This window comes from Mercenaria mercenaria, chromosome 12, assembly GCF_021730395.1.
Source record: "Mercenaria mercenaria strain notata chromosome 12, MADL_Memer_1, whole genome shotgun sequence".
Classification (NCBI taxonomy): Eukaryota; Metazoa; Mollusca; class Bivalvia; order Venerida; family Veneridae; genus Mercenaria; species Mercenaria mercenaria.
Genome location: NC_069372.1, coordinates 47,094,347 through 47,116,314, shown reverse-complemented (window position 1 = coordinate 47,116,314; position 21,968 = coordinate 47,094,347). Strand labels below are relative to the sequence as shown.

At 35.8% G+C, this 21,968-nt stretch overlaps 2 protein-coding genes across 2 annotated transcripts in view; one reads left to right on the top strand and one right to left on the bottom strand.

Annotated features, from left to right (window-relative positions):
• LOC123534024 (all-trans-retinol 13,14-reductase-like) overlaps positions 1-4,695 on the top strand; it is a 32,010-nt gene extending 27,315 nt beyond the window's left edge. The window contains exon 12 of the mRNA XM_045316056.2: positions 1,444-4,695. Within this exon, the coding sequence (XP_045171991.2) occupies positions 1,444-1,607 (164 nt within the window). The 3' untranslated portion in view covers positions 1,608-4,695. The remainder of the gene's footprint in view (positions 1-1,443) is intronic.
• A 5,727-nt stretch (positions 4,696-10,422) lies between these two features.
• Positions 10,423-21,968, bottom strand: part of LOC123534231 (macrophage migration inhibitory factor homolog) — a 39,551-nt gene continuing 28,005 nt past the window's right edge. Inside the window, exon 4 of the mRNA XM_045316378.2 lies at positions 10,423-16,567. Within this exon, the coding sequence (XP_045172313.2) occupies positions 16,501-16,567 (67 nt within the window). The 3' untranslated portion in view covers positions 10,423-16,500. The remainder of the gene's footprint in view (positions 16,568-21,968) is intronic.

Genomic DNA, 21,968 nt, shown 5'->3' with positions numbered 1-21,968 from the left:
GAGACCATTTCTGTCCTCTATGGCCTGATTGCTAAAGTTATGGATGTCAAAAAAACTTGCCGCCAGTGCTGTTGAGTCGAAACCTCATTTGTAATGTAGAGTTCTACCAAGATTTTTTAAATAGTTTTGATTGGTCAAAAAAGATGGCCACCAGGGACACTTTTCCCTATCCTTGAAATATGAAAAAATAAGATTTTGAAATAATTTCAAACACATTTTACTATGGTGACCATCTACCAAGATGATTTAAATTTATACATTGCCAGTAGGGGGCATTTTAGCCTCTCTAAATAAAATGTATAGTATAAACTTTAAATAAATGTAGACAGCGAGGAATAAGACAATATCAATATAGATTTATCATGCAGTTTATCATGTTTAAAAAGAAATAAGTCTGATTTATCTTTAAAGAGGGATGTAGGTTTATAACTTTAAAAGCACTGAATTTTGAATGTATGTATTTCTTTTCAATGACATGGTCTTTAAAACTGAAGAAGAGGTGATTTATTGTTTTGCTCATGTTGATGGGTCAGTCCATTTGTAGACCATTTGATTTTCAATCAGTAAATGGAAAGAGCTTGAGCCATCGCTTTAGGGAATGGGGTCAGACTTCATAAGCTGATTACCTTTGGTCATTAGATGACATCCACTTGTCTAGGGGTCTGTAGGTCAGGGTCATGATGACCTCAAGACTGAAAATTGATTTTGATCAATAACTAGATTGCTTTGGCAAACAGCTATCAAACTTCATTAGACTGAAAACTGTTTCTAACCTGTAACTGGAGAGTTCTTAAGCCTGTGACTGTCAAATTTTAAAATGAGTACCTGTGGTTATTGGTTAGTAGATGACTCCTATAGCTATGGGGTTAGTTTGTAAAAGGTCAAGATCATGGTGAATGCAAAACAGTATGTTGTTTCCAATAAATTTCTATAAAAAGCTTGGATGTATAGCTGTCAAAATTAAAAGGATGATTTCCTGTTGTAAGTAGATGACTCCTTCTGTTTTTGGGGTCAGTAGGTCCAAGATCAAGGTCACAGTGACCTAAACAATTCAACCAGTTTCCTGCCAGTAACTGCAGAAAACTATGACCTACAGCTTGTAGTTAGTAGATCCCTACATTGCTTTTGGGGTTAGTAGGTTGAAAGTCAAGGCAACATTATACACCAGTTTCTGATCAGTAATTGAGAATGGTTGGACTTGTGGCAGTCCAACTGCAAAGGATGTTTCAGTAGATGACCCCCTTTTTGTGGGATGGGGGTGGGGGTCAGTAGGTTCTAGGTCAAAATCAAGAGTGAAATTGAAGCTGGAAATGACGTCTGATTGATAGTACTACTTGAGATTGAAAATTTCACACCTAGATTTTCCGACAAGCCATCATACAAGTGGGGCATACATGTTTTACAAACGGCTCTGTTGTGTATGAAAAAATTGATATTTTTTAGGCCAAGACATCGTAACTTGTGGGTTCAGTGGTGCTTTACATGGAGGTGTGCTCACAGCTTCTTCTATACTGCATAGAAACCTGATCAATGACCTCACTGCTGTTACTAAGGAAACAAGAAAACTTATCAAGCTGACTAAGGAAGATGTAAAGAAGACAAATTAAAAATGTACGACTTATTTCTTTTACTTAAGGCCCCAAGATTATGCAAACTAATTTGAAGACCAGTCTCATATTGCAATCTTGACTTTGGTTCATATCAAGAAACTGTCAAACTTCCAGCAATTACTTGCCTAAAGCTTTCGTATTTTCAAGTCTGTTTTCTTGCATATTTCAAAGTTATTAATTTTTATGGGGGATTAATTTGATTGGCAGAACCATGAAAAATTAATCGCAACAATTTAAAGTTCCTGTTCGTTGTATTTCAAGAATTCATAGCCCCACGAAATACTGGTACTGATGATAAACCCGGACAGGTGATAAAGTCGAACACCTTGGAAATATTCGATTGCAATCGGTTATTTATAAAATTGAACACACCATCTAATAGTTTCCACTTACAACACCAACTGGTGTAAACAAAAACAAAATTGGTAAATATTCTGTATAAATAAATGACTTACATAAATTTGTATAAAAAATATTTATCCAAAATTACTGGGGAAGAGGGTGTTTTTTTGCGCATGCTCACTGTCGAAACATGAAGGCCTGACATTTGTTAACTTTTCATTAATTGATCAGGAATGACTGTTGCAGCTTTTTGGGGAAAGTTTCAATATAATAATACCAAGAAAATTTTGTAAATGACAAAGGGTTCGAATTTATCATCAGTCAACGTTCATAAAGTCCCCTTTTTACATACCCCTTTCAGGCCCTCACTTCGTATGAGTTTGCTTTGCTAAATATAAATATGAATTATGTAAAGTTTTCAACAAAGGTTAAGCTTTATTTTGATACCAACCATTGATTTCAATTTGCAGAAATAAAAAAGTTACAGGTAAAAAACCTCATTTTCTGTTCGGGTTTATCATCAGTACCAGTACAGGTTTTCCAGCAGTAAATTACTGTAACATCATAACATTGCGTGGGTACGAAATTTTGTGATTTTGACCATTATGGCTGTTTCTTAAGGATATGCATTAGTAGATTTCAACTTTCACAGATGAATAAATGGGCATTTTGTTTGTTGGAATTTAATTTCGGGGATTGATGTGGCGATGAAATCCACTAAAATTAGTCCTGCACAAGTTTTAGTGATTTCACGGTATATACTAGTCTTCAGGCTCAAGTTTTACTGTCAATGGGAAACTTCTGCGGGATTTTTATTTTGCTGTTTGATTGTGTTGGACTTATTCGCTGTATCAAGAATTTGTGACAACTCAACATAATGCAAGTGGTAATAAATACATTGCAGCTATGAAAATTTAATTTATGCAAAATATTTTGAATTTGAGAAGGACCAAGATCTTGAAAACTTAAGAAAACTGAATTCACACAAATATTTCCCATTTACAGTATGAGAAATATATGCATGTTATTTATTTGTGTTATGATAATATATATTTATGACAGGGTGTGATTTTGCTATAAAATTGTATAACATATATAATATATGTGCTTTTCATATTGTAGTCATTTACATTTCATATAATTGTATTCTCACATGACATGAATTGTTCCCTGTTAAACAACTGTGACGTTACTATGCAACAAAAACACTGTATGTCACAATTGTTAAATTACAAAAGCTTTCTTAATCTTTTAATGTTTAAAATTGCATTGATTCAGAGTTTTAAAAAGCAGATACCACAAATAATTCTTCAAAGCATTTACATTTTTATGTCAGAGAATTTTGATACTCTTAACAAAATACAATAATAATTCTGTTACAATTTGAAGTGATTTTTAAGCAGAAGTCCTAAGTTAGGTTTTCTTCTTTGAGGTGAATTAAAATACGTTTTGCTGAGGTGCTTGAACTCTGCAAACTGTCTTGAGTTTGTATTGTCAGCCAATTCCTTAATTTTCCTACATTGTTGTGATATTACCTTCATTCTGTTTTTTTGTTTGTGTGTTTTTTAATTGTCTAAGGGCACCTACTTAAGAAAAGGCCAATATTAATTATTGGGTTTGTTAGTGACCCTCCACGAAAATATGTGGGGTCAGTATGATAAATGGGGAGCGAGGCCTTAGCCGAGTCCCAATATCTATCATGCTGACCCCACATATTTCCGTGGAGGGTCACTAACAAACCTAATAATTGATTTGTTTTATTGACTATTTATTTTTCGCCTAAAACATGAAAATTTACTGACCCTCCACAGAAATGTAGAGGGTCACCATGCAATCACCTTTTCACCAATGAAAATGCTAGAATCTTCTGGGACGTAAAACAAATATTGTTTTTCCATGCGCACTTCAACATGGAGATGTGTTGATTATGTATTAATGCTGCTTTTTTCGCTTATTATATATAGTTACATAAATTGGTATATTTTCTTAAACATCATATTAATTATAATATACACATATAATTTATAAAACCACTTGTAAATAAATTAATTTGGTAAGCCCAAAAAGGCTGAAAATTGCATTAAAACTCTTCTTAAATGTTTTGGATAATTCTTACATTTTTCATAAAAAAAATAGCTTATATTTCTTCAGTAGGTGTAGTCTGGTATTAACAAATCAACTTTTTCATTTCAGTTTTGTTGCTTTTTTTCTCTTCACTTTGTGTTGCAATTGTAAACAAACTACAATGTATACATCCAAATAGTGATAAATAGACAAATCAGTAGACAACTGATAGATCTTGACTTACTGCAGACAAGTTTATGTTATTTCATATTATTCCATATGAAATGTCAGCACAACTATGAACTGTCACTTTAAGGCCATCTATTTCATACTTTTAATATGTGAAATGCTATTGCAAATTATGCACAAGGTAAACAGTGCCTGTTCAAAGATGTTACAGAGATGTTCTGTTTTTTTTTTGTTTTTTTACAAAGATGCTCAGTATCATTTTTTTTTTTACGTACCTTTACATTTATAGTGTCTAAGCCTTGTTTTGATTTGTAAGAAAATATTAATATATTATATAATTAAAAGATTTAGAAAACTGAAAAATTAGTAGTTTGTTTTATATGATAAATACCAGCTACAGCGTAACTTCATAATAATTGTCTCGCACACCACTGTGGTGGGAGACATATTGATTTACTCCTGTCTGTGTGTCCGTCTGTCACAAATCTTGTCTGCACTCTAAGTTGAACATTTCTCATCCGATCTTCACCAAACTTGAAAAAAATGTGTTTGACCATAAGTCCTTGGCCAAGTTCGATAACTAGCCAAATCGGCCCAGGCACTTCGGAATTATGGCTCTTGAATTACTGAACCGAGTGGCCCTTAAATCACTAAACCAAAAATTACTGAACCGAGTGGTTTTTGAGTCACTAAACCAAAACTTACTGAACCGAGTGGCCCTTGAATTACTGAACCAAAACTTACTCGTGAAATGTACTTTTCTGAACCAAAACTTGCTCCTGAAGTGTACTTTTTTTTTACTATTCAGATGATTAGGCAGTTGTGGGAGACATGCACTTTTCTCAAAAGCAGCTCTAGTTTTCTGGAGGAAAACCAATACAGTGCTAAAACAACACCCCTAAACAGAGACGACATTGTTTCTAAAGTATCATTTTCCAAGTTCTATTTCACCTATCAATAAAGACCAGCTGCACATGAATACCTATCTTAAGCTTTCATGACCATGGTGTATATGTTGAGGATTAACTGTATTGGTCTTTAAAGCTCTCTGTTTGCTCCCTGCTTGCACTAGGGATGAATAATTTAATTTTCATCATTATACCCCCACAAAACGAAGTTTGGGGGGTATATAGGAGTGAGCTTGGCGGTCGGTCGGTCTGTTGGATTTTGTGGTTTCCGTATGATAACTCATGAAAGGCTTGACCGATTTGAATAATTTTTGGTACACAGGTGTAACATCAGTAAATACAGGTCAAGTTCGAATATGGGGTCAATAGGTCAAAGGTCAAGGTCACAGTGACCCTGAACAGTTAACAGTTTCCGGATGATAACTTGAGAACGCTTGGGCCTAAGATCATATATTTTGGTACACAGGTGTAACATCATGAAATACAGGTCAAGTTCGACTTTGAGGTTTGTAGGTCAAAGGTCAAGGTCACAGTGACTCGGAACAGTTAAATGGTTTCCGGATGATAACTTGAGAATGCTTGTGCCTAGGATCATATGTTTTGGTACACAGATGTAACATCATGAAATACAGGTCAAGTTTTACTTTGAGGTCAGTAGGTCAAAGGTCACGGTCACAGTGACTCGTAACAGTTAAACGGTTTCCAGATGATAACTTGAGAACGCTTGGGTCTAGGATCATAAATTTTTGTTCACTGGTGTAACATGATAAAATATAGGTCAAGTTTGCCTTTGAGGCTAGTAGGTCAAAGGTCAAGGTCATAATAACACATAACAGTTCAGGGTTCTCGGAAACACCGAAATCGGCGTCCCTGTACGCATAATTGGTCCCGGAATACGCGTGTTTATTGCAGCTTTGGAGTCCCCGGGTGCACGTTTCTGCAGTGAGACGCAATGAAAATTAATAGATTACATAAACCTGCGAATACACAAGGTTGTTGAGAGCAAAATATGTGGGCGGAGTTACTCGCTTGTCACCGATAGCCGCGTATAGCCAATCAGCTTTGCCCGTTTCCACTACACCGCGAGACAGGCGGCATATGTATGATCAACTTGAATACATGTGATTGTTGGCGTGATTGCATAGGTGACAATTTCTAATTGTTAATGACGGATCACGTAGTGTTTGAAGTAACTCCGATGTTTTCTCACGTACTAATTACCAGGCAGTTTTAAAGAACTTTTTAGAAAAAGTGATATTAGGCTTAATTATGAATGTCCGTGTAATTTTAAGATGCTGTCGATGTCGGTCTTAGTAACGTGATTATTCTTCTGCAAAATCGCTGATGTTACTAAAGAAGCATTTATTAATATGTTAATCATAGACATACTGTGCATTCTTAATGTATTTCAGACCGAATGTTTTAATGTTATGCTCTTGATAAGTATTAAAACAAGAGGACCATGATGGTCCTGAATCGCTCACCTCTTCCCACATGACCCAGCTTTGAGCATGACGTCGTTTTTTCTATTATTTGACATAGTGACCTAGTTTTGAACTTGACCTAGGTATTATCAAGATAAAAATTCTGACCAATTTTCATGAAGATCCATTGAAAAATATGGTCTCTAGAGAGGTCACAAGGTTTTTCTATTATTTGACCTATTGACCTAGTTTTCGAAGGTACGTGACCCTGTTTTGAACTTTACTGAGATATCATCAAGGTGAACATTCTCACTAATTTTCATGAAGATCTCATGAAAAATATGGCCTCTAGAGAGGTCACAAGGTTTTTCTATTTTTATACCTACTGGCCTAGTTTTTGACCGCACGTGACCCAGTTTTGAAACTGACCTAGATATCATCAAGGTGAACATCAGATCAATTTTCATGAAGATCCATTGAAAAATATGACCTCTAGAGAGGTCAAAAGATTTTAATTATTTTAGACCTACTGACCTAGTTTATGACCGCAGATGACCCAGTTTCAAATTTGACCTAGATATCATCAAGATGAACATTCAGACCAAACTTCATACAGATCCCATGAAAAGTATGGCCTCTAGAGAGGTCACAAGGTTTTTTTATTATTTTACCTACTGACCTAGTTTTTTAAGGCACGTGACCCAGTTTCAAAACTGACCTAGATATCATCAAGGTGAACATTCTGACAAATTTTCATGAAGATCCATTCATAAGTATGGCCTCTAGAGAGGTCACAAGGTTTTTCTATTTTTAGACCTACTGACCTAGTTTTTGACCTCAGTTGACCCAATTTCGAACTTGACCTAGATATCATCAAGATGAACATTCAGACCAATTTTCATACAGATCCCATAAACAATATGGCCTTTAGAGAGGTCACAAGGTTTTTCTATTATTTGACCTACTGACCTAGTTTTTGAAGGTACGTGACCCACTTTCAAACTTGACCTAGATATCATCAAGATGAACATTCAGACTAACTTTCATACAGATCCCATGAAATATATGGCCTCTAGAGAGGTCACAAGGTTTTTCTATTTTTTGACCTACTGACCTAGTTTTTGATGGCATGTGACCCACTTTCGAACTTGACCCAGATATCATCAAGATGAACATTCTGACCAATTTTCATGAAGATCTCATGAAATATATGGCCTCTAGAGAGGTCACAAGGTTTTTCTATTTTTAGACCTACTGACCTAGTTTTTGACCGCACGTGACCCACTTTCGAACCTGACCTAGATATCCTCAAGATGAACACTCAGACCAACTTTCATACAGATCCCATGAAAAATATGGCCTTTAGAGAGGTCACAAGGTTTTTCTATTATTTGACCTACTGACCTAGGTTTTGACCGCACATGACCCAGTTATGAACCTGACCTAGATATCATCAAGCTGAACATTCTGACCAATTTTCATGAAGATCTTGTGAAATATATGGCCTCTAGAGAGGTCACAAGGTTTTTCTATTTTTAGACCTATTGACCTAGTTTTCGACCCCACGTGACCCAGTTTCGAATTTGACCTAAATATCATCAAGGTGAACATTCTGACCAATATTCATGAAGATCTCATGAAAAATATGGCCTCTAGAGAGGTCACAAGGTTTTTCTATTTTTAGATCTAATGACCTAGTTTTTAACCCCACGTGACCCAGTTTCGAACTTGTCCTAGATATCATCAAGGTAAACATTCTGACCAATTTTCATGAAGATCCATTGAAAAATATGGCCTCTAGAGAGGTCACAAGGTTTTTCTATTTTTAGACCTACTGACCTAGTTTTTGACCCAATGTGACCCAGTTTCGAACTTGACCTAGATATCATCAAGGTGAACATTCTGACCAATATTCATGAAGATCTCATGAAAAATATGGCCTCTAGAGAGGTCACAAGGTTTTTCTATTTTTAGATCTACTGACCTAGTTTTTAACCCCCGTGACCCAGTTTCGAACTTGACCGAGATATCATCAAGATGAACGTTCTGACCAATTTTCATGAAGATCCATTGAGAAATATGGCCTCTATAGAGGTCACAAGGTTTTTCTATTTTTAGACCTAATGACCTAGTTTTTGACCCCACGTAACCCAGTTTCGAACTTGACCTAGATATCATCAAGGTGAACATTCTGACCAATTTTCATGAAGATCTCATGAAAAATACGGCCTCTAGAGAGGTCACAAGGTTTTTCTATTTTTAGACCTACTGACCTAGTTTTTGACCCCACATGACCCAGTTTCGAACTTGACCTAGATATCATCAAGGTGAACATTCTGACCAATTTTCATGAAGATCTTGTGAAATATATGGCCTCTAGAGAGGTCACAAGGTTTTTCTATTTTTAGACCTACTGACCTAGTTTTTGATCCCACGTGACCCAGTTTCGAAGTTGACCTAGATATCATCAAGATGAACATTCTGATCAATTTTCATAAAGATCCCATGAAAAATGTGACCTCTAGAGTGGTCACAAGCAAAAGTTTACGCACTAGCGGACGGACGCACGGACGGACGACGGACGCTGCGCGATCACAAAAGCTCACCTTGTCACTTTGTGACAGGTGAGCTAAAAATCATTCTGAAATCAGGCAAGCAGACATCAAAGAGTTATCTAAGGAACATTTGTAATAAATTATTTTAAAACCAAGGCAGTAGTTTCTGACAAGATTTTAAATTTTCCACTATATTCATTCATTTGTGTAAAATTCAAAAAATGGGCAGCAATTTCTGTCAACAAGATTTTTAAAGTTTCCATTACATACGTTTAGGGAAAAGAGACAAAACTTCCTGTTGGCCATGCTTTTTGACGAATCTGAATATTTTTAACAATATTGGTAGAAGGTCATCCTAGGAATGTTTGCATGAAATTATTTCAAAATCAATCTAGCAAATTAGTTGATGTAGTTTGAAATTTTTTCTATTTTTAGCTCTGACAACCCCAGACGGAACTGTTCGAACAAGTCTGGTAAAGGGCCATCTAGGCAAAGTTTCATTAACTTCCACCACATGCTTTCAGAGAAGATGTTGTTTGAAGAAAAATGTGGACTGACAGAATGATGGCGAAATATGTGGACTGACAGATGGCGAAAAATGTGGACTGACAGATGGCGAAAAATGTGGACGACAGTCGGACGGCTTACAGTGAGTGATCACAATAGCTGCCCCCGAGCACTTTGTGCTCAAGAAAACTAGACTAAAATTGTTGCAGTTAAATTTTATAAGTCGACACTAACACTCACCAAATATCAAATCTGAATGTGACTTCGGGATACAAAATATAGCTGCTAAAGGCTGATTGGACAGATGAACAGACACTGCAAAAACTACACCTCTATGCTTTTATGTTGGGCATAGAGAGATACAGCTGACACAAAATTCTGCGTGTATGTCAGTTGATTTTAGCAAACGACCTTGATCCAACATGACAGACACTGGCTAATTTGTGCTAAGTTAATAAGTTAGAAAGATACAGAGCAGACATTATTTTGTGACTTGACAGACAGCTGGGCCAAAAACCTATATTTTCCCCCAAATTACTGGGAGACGTAACATTAATACAGTCTAACTTTATTCGCTCTAAATCGACGGGACGGGCAAAATTTGTTGAAAAATATACATTATAATAGGAATTTTGCTGGGACCCAACGATGAGTTTGAGCAAAGGGTAGCGTTCTAATTATCCGAGGTTGAGTGAACAAAATTCAGCTGTACAAACAATTTACATGATTGTAGTTCTACATTTCACCGTTAAGTACGAGTAAGACAAATAACTGGACTCTAGATAAAGCACTAATCAGGTTAAAATAACTGCAGACTGGGTAATATCAATTATAGTGGTTTTATTTTCACTCATTTTACAAAGCGACATGCAAATTCAACAATTAATATTAAGCGGCATTATCTCCAAAACTGGAATGCACAAGTTCTTTACCAAGCGAATGTGATCCTTTATACAAATGGCAATACGAATGTCACATAAAAATTATCCAGTTTGCAGTGTTATAACTTGCATAATTTCATAACATTTCGTTAATTTTGCCAGGAATGTTGTATAAATTAATATCAAAAGCAAATAAGAACAATATATGACCTTTTTCAAAAATGTTTATTACAAATTAATTTAATTAAATGTACTGGTACTGATGATAAACCCGAACAGAAAATGAGGTTTTTTACCTGTAACTTTTTTATTTTTGCAAATTGAAATCAATGGTTGGTATCAATATAAAGCTTAACATTTGCTGAAAACTTTACATAATTCAAATTTTATATTTAGTAAGCAAACTCACACGAAGTGAGGTCCTGAAAGAGGTTTGTAAAACGGGGACTGTATGAACGCTGACTGATGATAAATTCGACCACTTTGTCATTAACAAAATTTTCTTCATATTATTATATTGAAACTTTCCCCAAAAAGCTGCAACAGTCATTCCTGATCAAGTAATGAAAAGTGACCCAATGTCAGGCCTTCATGTCTCGACAGTGAGCATGTGCAAAAAACACCCTCTTCTCCAGTAATTTTGGATAAATATTTTTTATACAAATAAATGTAAGTCATTTATTTATACAGAATATTTACCAATTTTGTTTTTGTTTACACCAGTTGGTGTGGTAAGTGGAAACTATTAGATGGTGTGTTCAATTTTATAAATGACCGCTTGCAATTGAATATTTCCAAGGTGGTCGACTTTATCATCTGTCCGGGTTTATCATCAGTACCAGTAATTTAATCATTATTATTATTATACATAAATTTAAAAGATAAGCTCTTGCAAACAAAAACATCTAGCAAAGACCAATTTAAAGCAAATGAAAAATAGAGCTGCTTTTGAGAAAAGCACATGTCGCCCACAACTGCCTAATCATCTGAATTGTAAAAAAAAAGTACATTTCAGGAGTAAGTTTTGGTTCAGATTTAGTGATTCAAAGTGGTTCAGACGAGTGGTTCAGTAAGTTTTGGTTGGTTCGAATCAGTAATTCAAGGGCCATAATTCCGAAGTGCCTGAGCCGATTTGGCTAGTTATCGAACTTTGCTGAGGACTTATTGGCAAACACATTTTGTTCAAGTTTGGTGAAGATCGTATGAGAAATGTTCGACTTAGAGTGCGGACAAGATTTGTGACAGACACACAAACACAGACAGACAGACACATACACACACAGACAGGGGTAAATCAACAGTGGTGTGGGAGACATAATTAGCACTTTAACTGGTTATCATTTCTCTTGTCAGAATACACTAACTGTCTTTAACAGAAATAATTAAAATATACAGTAAAACTTGTCCATAAAGACCACCCTTGGGAAATGGTAAAAAAATGGTCTTTGTTGACAGGTGGTGTCTCAGCACAGGTAAATGTTAAACAGGAAGAGGAACTATTAGCTTTTAAAAACAGTTTTTCAAGTTGTGGCCAAAGATGGTCTTTACAACACAGTTTGCCTGTAGTGTCAGTAGTGTACTGGGTACTGATACACAACTTGATTATCCATTCATAACGCAGAGTCAAAATGTTTTAAAGATCACCTTTAAACACAGACCTCCTACATTTAAAGCCTATTTGTTTCATTTCTATTTTAGCATCTGCAGTGTATTTTAACCCATGAATTAGAACACCTGCATATGAAGACCACTTCCTGGTTCTTCAGAGCATGGCCTTTCACACAGATCTAACTCAAAATATTTATATCAATTCAGCAAGTTTTGATTCAAAATTTGACACATATCCTTTCAATAAAAATCTCTCTCAGTGCTCAGTAACATTTCTTTATTTTATTTTTAACGATAATTTTCAAAACTTCTATCTTTATTGTAATCAATATTTTATATTACAATACTTTTGACTTTGTGTATGGATAGTTTACAGACTTGGTGTCAGTGATAGGCACGTTTCAAACACCCAATAACTCTAGACCAGGGCGTCAAGTGCTTTTGGGAGTCAAAAATATAGGTAGGATCCTGAAATATAGGTATTTGGGGGCCAGAAATATAGGATTATATAGGTTGCTTATAATGAAGAAAACAAGTCAGACAAGTGTTTTATCCTCCTCCACCACCTACCAGCACTCTCTTTTATTAAACATAAAATACACAGGAACAGAAAAAGTGGCTACTTTTATGATTTTAAACAAATAACATTTCGACATATATCTTACTTTCATAATAAACTATTAATTCACCAACAGACAAAACTTTACCAATACTGGTACTCAAATCAGTTTAACAGGGAATTTCTTGTGTTGAGTGCCTATTGCATGTTGAAGAATTTGTCTCAGTCCAGCATTATCACACTTTATGTCAGTTTTGCACAATGTACAGTGACCATAAGAGTCACTCTTCCCCTTGACACACCATAATTTCAGTTCATGTCCATTGCCATCTACTTCTGATAGCCACCTATCTCGAAACTGACTCTTATTAGCAGGCATTATGCGGCTTAATTATGAAACATTAAGGCTTGTTTATTCTGAAAACAAAATAAAAACATGTGCATTTCCTATTCACATTTTTATACATGAAAGCTTTAAGAAATGGAAAATATTCCAATTGAAAAAAGAACTTCCATTACTTAAAGCTTTCCTAAAGCTGGGCTTGGCAGAGTCGCTACACCTGAAAGGAATACAAATTTCAATGCCTAAAAGGTAACAGCATATTTATAAATTTAATTATCATAGAATTACTTCTTTTTTAATGGTTTGAATGACCTTTGTATTCCTTGCTTACCACAAAATTTCCAGATTATAGGTATTTATAGGTATTTTGGCAAAATATAGGATTTTATAGGTTATTATAGGTAGAGGGCTAAAATATAGGTAAATATAGGTAACTTGACGCCCTGCTAGACTCACAGAGTTGATAGTAACATCAACTTAAATATTATGTAAGTATCAGTACCAGCTGAAAATAATCATTTCTTCAAAGAAACTGAATCACTACATAATGTACACAATACAATATTTGCACAGAAAAACAATGACTACAATATTTATTTTCAGCATAAGCACCATTCATTGAAATACTCATCTACAAAGAAACTTTCACTTCAAAGAAAGAAAATATATACTACTGTTTGCAGATCAAATTGCCCATTGGCCTTTTTTTAAATCGATATTATTTTACCTTTATGTCACAAAAGCAGCAATGCTGAAGCTATTTTTGGACCTCGTCTGTACAGGTAACTCCGCCCTTTCAGTAAACATTTTTTCTGATATGAGGTAAGATTAATTTTACGCATACACTGAATGAACTTGTTTACGTTGGCCGCATGACTGAGAATAGTTGATTTATGCCTGTTCGACCGGAAAGTAAAAGATATGATAATTGTCATTTAAATCTTAAATGAATGCACACTACATTTAGGTCGCGTGGATGTGAAAAATAACGGACACCTCTAATACATTATAGGCATTGTCTTGCCTAAATTTCAGTGCCTTTTGCTGCAGACTTTTCTTTCAAATATTGTATCTCACGTTTAGCTTTCATAATTTAATTTAATGTAAAGTGGTCGCTGTAACCAATTATTGAATGAAGGTCTTTAGTTAAAAGTAAATAATTTCTTACGGAATATGTGAGTCTAGAAATGGTTCTTCCCAAGAACGAAGACAAGGCTTATCAACTGCCTGTCTGTAAATAACTGAGATTGTGCTTAAAAGATGGACATTAAACCCTTCAAACAAATAACAGATAAATTCACATACATATAAAGGATCAGACTGAAGATTCCCCCCCCCCCCCACCACACACACAAAACAAGGAAAAAAACAACAGTCTAGGCCTTAACCAAAAAAAATATATAATGGACTTAGATTTGCGATAGTTAATATGGAACATTTTTAAGATGAATCTATCAACCTCTTCGGCAGATACAATATACTGACTAAAATAGGTTTAACTGATATGGTAATCGGACCAAAGCATTGACATAAAGCGATATCCAAGACTTTATGATGCATTCTGCAGGAGTTTTATCAGTTATCAGTTTTATGGATATCACAATTACAGGTGTTGTGTTACATTAAATCTCCGTTATAAGGTCACTTACTAATTATTATTACGCAACAAAAACTAGTTTTGTATAACAATGTTGTGGCAGGAAATTACTATAGACGCAAATATTTTCCCTCGTGGATAATAATTGTCAAAACAAATATAAAACGCTGTTCCCATTTGGACATAGTTGAAATATAAGGATTTTACTTTTTAAACAACGTATCCATTATATTCAAGTTATTGTACCTCTTTTCAATAGATAAAAGTTACAAGGTATGTATTTGGATACTGAGCCTATTTTAAGACATGATTACTATGGTAGAGTCAGAGCTTGCGCTTTGTGTGTGTGTCAGATATAAAGAAAGGACGCATTCAACTCTTTAAAGCGACAAGGTGAATATGGAAAAAGCTAGCGAATTGGGCGGGGTCAACTTGTCAGGATTACTCTAAATATAGCTTCAGCTTCACTGCTTTTGTGACGTAAACGTGTAACTCTTTTGATGTCAAAAAATGTGAAAGGGCAATTTGATCTGCAAACAGTAGTATTTTTCCAGTTTTAATTCTTAACGTCAGGTTTCCAAATTCATGCAGGCCGATAAATGCATTGAATAAAGCCATAAGCTGAATGATATTTATATAATAAGAAGCATATCACACAAGGTACATGGAAATAGATTTAAATGATAAAACTGACGCAGTGAAAATCCAGGTTTAAAACCATAAAATCTGTAACAATATTGAACCATTTTAGCCAGTGATAATTCTGGTGTAAAATTATATACTTTTTATCAATGACAAAGTCAGACTTTAATTGAAGGTAAACATTTGTCATCAATTTCTTTGTTTACTGCATTTCACCATTTTTTTCTTTTTCCTTTTTTATTAGGTATCAGATGCACAAATAGGTAACATTTCGAGGCCTGGTGACCCCATGTTTTTTGGTATCATTTGAAAGAGTTGTGTGAGCTGAACAAGAATTAGTAAATAAGATGACCATAATAATATGCACGAATCACTACAGTCATGTTTTTTGACTGTGAAATGGTCAATCTTACACTGTAATAACTGGATTTCTGCTGAAGAATCATTGAAAACTACAAAGTAAAAGAGAAAAAAAATATATATATATAACATATTTTTGTCATGTAATTTATATTTTCTTTTTCAGTTGACAAAACACTTAAATGATACCAAAATTATATGAGCTTACCAGGCATCAATATTTGATATATCTAATAGCACTGTTACATAAAACTTGCTTATTTGTGGAACCAATACCTTAAAAAAAATCATCAGCAGTAAACTTCTTGTCAAAAGTTTCATTGAAATTTCTCTAGTCAGAATATGAAGAATTAAGACAAAAGTTACGTTTCATATTCCAAGCATAGCCTATATAAGCTATGCTTTATCGGCTGGAGCCCATGCAGAAATAAACACAACTTGGTAACAATTTTCAGAGTTTTACATTTAAACAGACAGGGACCTTACAGTTAATGTGTGTGTCTGTGTGTTCAGGTTTAACGTCATTTTCAACAATTTTCCAGTCATATAAATGACGGATTTCAGTTAATAGCTTATACAACTTGATTATCACTTACTTACAGTTCTGATATTGTTTTCAAACAGTCACATGTTATTGCACAGTTGGAAGATTTCTTGTTCTCTAGTAAATATGTTTCAAAGATATAATACTTAAGAGTTCTGTACAAAACCTATGTCCACTTGGATAGTTTATGTCAAATTTCAAAACTTCCAAAACAGCAAAGATATCTGAAAACTGTTAAGTCAATAAGCAAGAAGCAAAAAAATCTGTTGTTCTTCAAAACAGACTTATTGGTAATAATGGCAAATTAAGAGAATAAAGAAATACTACATGTATGGCACTGCCTGCACACATCTTTCTGGGTCAAATTTTAAGCAAATGTTGTGCCACTGTATCCACAATCATTCCGGGCAATGTCAAAAAATGTGATGTAGAATCTGAAAAATAAAAAAATCACACTTCTACAAGCACAAAGTAAAAAAAAAATCAGACACAAAACTTTTTTATCTGCCCTTCAAACATGTTATGTTGAAAATGTATTTAACACCTTACCATCTTATCGTAAACATTTGTCCAAATTCATTGCCAAAGTCTCCATTCTTGAAAAATTATCCCTTAAAATGACCTAATGACATCGATCTTTCAATTTATGACGTAATTTGCAGGACACTTTAAACACATTATTTTTACAAAATCATTTTAAAATCTTTCAATATCGCTCAACTTTAGTTATATAGAGGATATCTGTTTGGTTCATTGTAAGACTGAATTATCTTTCACCTAGTGAACACCAGATGCAACAAGTGACCAAGTATTGCAGTTGCAATACAGAAGTCCCCTACCCTTGGAAAACTTTGTTAGTGTTCATTGTTGGCAACAGTGTTAGGACTTAAAATGCTTCAATGCATTTAGGAGATAAGAAACAAAAACTTTTTTTACTTAAATTTCAATAGTGACCTTGACCTACAAGCATAAATCATGTACGCGACACATTCATCACGGGGGAACATTTGCGTGCAGTACTAAGATAATCCATCCACGCACATAAAAGTTATGGAGCAGAAACAATTTTACTTGACCTTCAATAGTGACCCTGACCTTTGACTGACAACCATGGGTCATGTGCGCGACACATAGTCTAATCATGGGGAACATTTCTGTGTAGTTATAAAAATTCCTTCAATGCAATTAAAGGTTATGGAGTGGAAACAAATTTTTACTTGACCTTAAACAGTGACCTTGACCTTTAACCAACAAGTATAGATCATGTGCTGACACATTGTCTCATCATGGGGAACATTTGTGTGTAGCATTAAGATAATCCATCAATGCATATAAAATTTATGGAGCAGACAATTTTTACTTGACCTTCAATAGTGACCTTGACCTATGACCTACAAGCATCTGTCATGTACGTGCATAATCTACATATTGCCCTCTATTCACATACCAAGTTTTATGAACCTAGCTTGAATACTTTTTGAGTATGGACAGACAGATGGATGGCATTCCTATAGTCCCCTCCTGATTTCATCCAGTAGGGGACTAATTATTATGTCTCCCACCACATAGTGGTGTGGGAGATCTATTGATTTACTGCTGTCTGTGTATCCGTGTGTGTGTCCGTCTGTCTGTCAAAATCTTGTCCACGCTCTAAGTCGAACAGTTCTCATCCAATCTTCACCAAACTTTAACAAAATGTGTTTACCAAAACGTCCTCGGCCAAGTTCGATAACGAGCCAAATCGCCCCAGGCACTTCAGATTTTTGGCCCTTGAATTACCGAAAATTGGCCTTTTTTACTCTTGTCCGCACTCTAAGTCGAACATTTCTCATCTGATCTTCACTAAACTTGAATAAAATGTGTTTGCCAATAAGTCCTCGGCCAAGTTTGATAACTAGCCAAACTAGAAAATGCTTTTGTAATAAAGCGCATGTCTCCCCCAATGCAAAGTCCTATAGGCAAGAAGTCAATAGGGGTCAGGAGCGAAAGTCAAAGAGACACTGATGGTTGGCTGCAATAGGGATCATCTACTTGGCATGTCCAGTCATCCCGCTAAATTTCAACACTTGTGGCCTAGTGGTTCTCAAGTCACTGTTCAGGCTCCTGTGACCCTGACCTTTGATCAAGTGACCTCAAAATAAATAGGGGTCATGTACTCTGCATGTCCAATCATCCTATTAAGTTTCAACATTGTAGGTCAAGTGGTTCTCAAGTTATTTCCAAAAAATGATTTTACATGAACAGGCCACTGTGACCTTGACCTTTAATAGACTGACCCCAAAATCAACAGGGGTCATCTACTCTGCATGTTCAATCATCCTATGACGTTTCAACATTCTGGGTCAAGTGGTTCTCAAGTTATTGATCGGAACTGGTTATCAATGTTCAGGCCCCTGTGACCTTGACCTTTAACGAAGTGACCCCAAAAACAATAAGGGTCATTTACTCTGCATGAACAATCATCCTATGAAGTTTCAACATTCTGGGTTGAGAGGTTCTCAAGTTATTGATTGGAAATGGTTTTCCATATTCAGGCCCCTGTGGCCTTGACCTTTAACAGAGTGACCCTAAAATCGTTAGGGTTCATCTACTCTGCATGACCAATCATCCTACGAAGTTTCATCATTCTGGGTCAAGTGGTTCTCAAGTTACTGACCAGAAATGTTTTTCAATGTGCGGGCCCCTGTGACCTTGACCTTTCACAGAGTGACCCCAAAATCGTTAGGGGTCATCTACTCTTTATGACCAATCATCCTATTATGTTTCAACATTCTGGGTCAAGTGGTTCTCAAGTTACTGACCAGAAATGGTTTTCAATGTTCAGGCCCCTGTGACCTTGACCTTTAATGGAGTGACCCCAAAATCGATAGGGGTCATCTACTTTGCATGTACAATCATCCTATGAAGTTTCAACATTCTGGGTCAAGTGGTTCTCTAGTTATTGATCAGAAATGGTTTTCAATGTTCAGGCCCCTGTGACCTTGACCTTTGATGGAGTGATCCCATAATCAATAAGGGTCATCTACTCTTTATGACCAATCATCCTATCAAGTTTCAACATTCTGGGTCAGGTGGTTCTCTAGTTATTGATTGGAAATGGTTTTCAATGTTCAGGCCCCTGTGACCTTGACCTTTGACGGAGTGACCCCAAAATCAATAGGGGTCATCTACTCTTCATGATCAATCATCCTATGAAGTTTCAACATCCTGGGTCAAGTGGTTCTCTAGTTATTGATTGGAAATGGTTTTCAATGTTCAGGCCCCTGTGACCTTGACCTTTGACAGAGTGACCCCAAAATCAATAGGGGTCATCTACTCTTCATGACCAATCATCCTATGAAGTTTCAACATTCTGGGTCAAGTGGTTCTCTAGTTATTGATCGGAAATGGTTTTCAATGTTCAGGCCCCTGTGACCTTGACCTTTGACGGAGTGACCCCAAAATCAATAGGGGTCATCTACTCTTCATGACCAATCATCCTATGAAGTTTCAACATCCTGGGTCAAGTGGTTCTCTAGTTATTGATTGGAAATGGTTTTCAATGTTCAGGCCCCTGTGACCTTGACCTTTGACGGAGTGACCCCAAAATCAATAGGGGTCATCTACTCTTCATGACCAATCATCCTATGAAGTTTCAACATTCTGGGTCACGTGGTTCTCTAGTTATTGATCGGAAATGGTTTTCAATGTTCAGGCCCTTGTGACCTTGACCTTTGACGGAGTGACCCAAAAAACAATAGGGGTCGTCTACTCCAGCAGCCCTACAACCCTATGAAGTTTGAAGGTTCTAGATCAAATGGTTCTCCAGTTATTGCTCGGAAATGAAGTGTGATGTACGGACGGACGGACGGACAGACAGGGCAAAAAACAATATGTCTCCTGGGGGAGACATAATAAGCCCAGGCACTTCAGAATTATGGCCCTTGAATTACCGAAAATCGCTCTGTACACACTTGTCCGCACTCTAAGTCGAACATTTCTCATCCGATCTTCACCAAACTTGAACAAAATGTGTTTGCCAATAAGTCCTCGGCAAAGTTCAATATCTAGCCAAATTGGCCCAGGCAATTCAGAATTATGGCCCTTGAATTACCGAAAATCACTCTGTACACAGATGCCAGTGTGTACATGTCTTGGTGCATGGTTGACTCAGATACATTACTATTGAGATGATTAGGCAGTTGTGGGAGACATGCTCTTTTCTCAAAAGCAGCTCTGTTTTATATGCTTGAAAATGTAAAATCTGGTAAGAGAAAGTTTTATCTTACACTTAATTAAAACAAGTTTTCTTTTTATGCCATGTCTTTTCAACAGTTTTAACCAAAATCTCATGTTACATACCGGTAATACATGACATCGTGAGGTCACAATAATGAAAATGGTTTTATTAAATATACATAATTCTTTTACATTTTAACATGGAGGAGAGTATATTCTTATATTCTTGTAAGAATCTATGTCACCGTTGAAGTATATTGTCATAAAAAATAGAATTATCTAAATAGTGAAATAATTAGGAAATAATTCATCTTTACTATTAAACAAGAGCTGTCACTAATGGTGACAAATGCCCCCCGCAGCGCCTTGACCTTTGACCTGGTGACCTTGAACTTTGACCCCAAAGTCAATAGGGGTCGTGTAGTCAATAAGTACTATCAGCATGTGAAGTTTGAAGGTCCTGGGTGCAGTGGTTCGCGAGTAAAGTGCCTTCATGCAAAAAGTTTACATTGGCCCCTGTGACCTTGACCTTTGACCTGGTGACCCCAAAGTCAGGAGGGGTTGTGTACTCAATAAGTTCTATCAGCATGTGAAATTTGAAGGTCCTGGGTGCAGCGGTTTGCGAGTAACGTGCCTTCAAGCAAAAGGTTAACATTGGCCCCTGTGACCTTTGACCTGGTGACCCCAAAGTCAGTAGGGGTCGTGTACTCAATAAGTACTATCAGCAATCTGAAGTTTGAAGGTCCTGGGTGCAGTGGTTCGCGAGTAAAGTGCCTTCATGCAAAAAGTTAACGTTGTGAAACTAACTAACTAACTAACAAACTAACAAACGGATGGACAGTTGAAAACTAATATGCCTCCCTTCGGGCCATAAAAATACCACTGAAAAGATTATTCTAAACTGACAGTGACAACTGCCTGAAATCTTTTTTGAGCATCTCTGACCATGCATATTTAACAACCTTTAAGCAACAGTTTTCTATTCCTCTGTTATATTTCATTTGTTTTAAATGACCTTTGTCTTCCAAGATGAAACATGCAGAAAAATTTGACCTTTGTAACGCATGACATCATCTAAAAATGTCTTTACATCAAACTTGATGATTATAACAGAATACTGAATAATTTCAGGTCACAGACTGATAAATTAATCATTCTAACATGGCTAGTTTTGTTTGTCAGGTAAACAAAGAAGGAAGTCAAGCATTGTATATTCTACAATAATCCACAGCTGACATACAGACAAGTGACATCACATTGCTGCATGACGTCCATTTTGTCACACCTTAGTTGAATAAAATTCATCATAATATCTACATTTCAATCAGCAAATGTAGAAATAAACAAGGTTTTCTCCTGAATTATTGTCTAATTTACCATGGTTTGTCATTCAGAATCATTTGAACCATATTAAATCAGACAATAAACCACGCAAAGGCCTTGGATATTTGATAAACCTCATTCACTTTCATTTTATTTGACCTGGGTGGTCTTTAATCAAACAAGTGAATGAAGTATTGCCATGCAATACAAAGTCCCCTACTGGAAGGCACCTAATTTTCTCTACTGCAGTGTGACATAATGAACTGATATCTGTCAATGATGTATAAACAATAT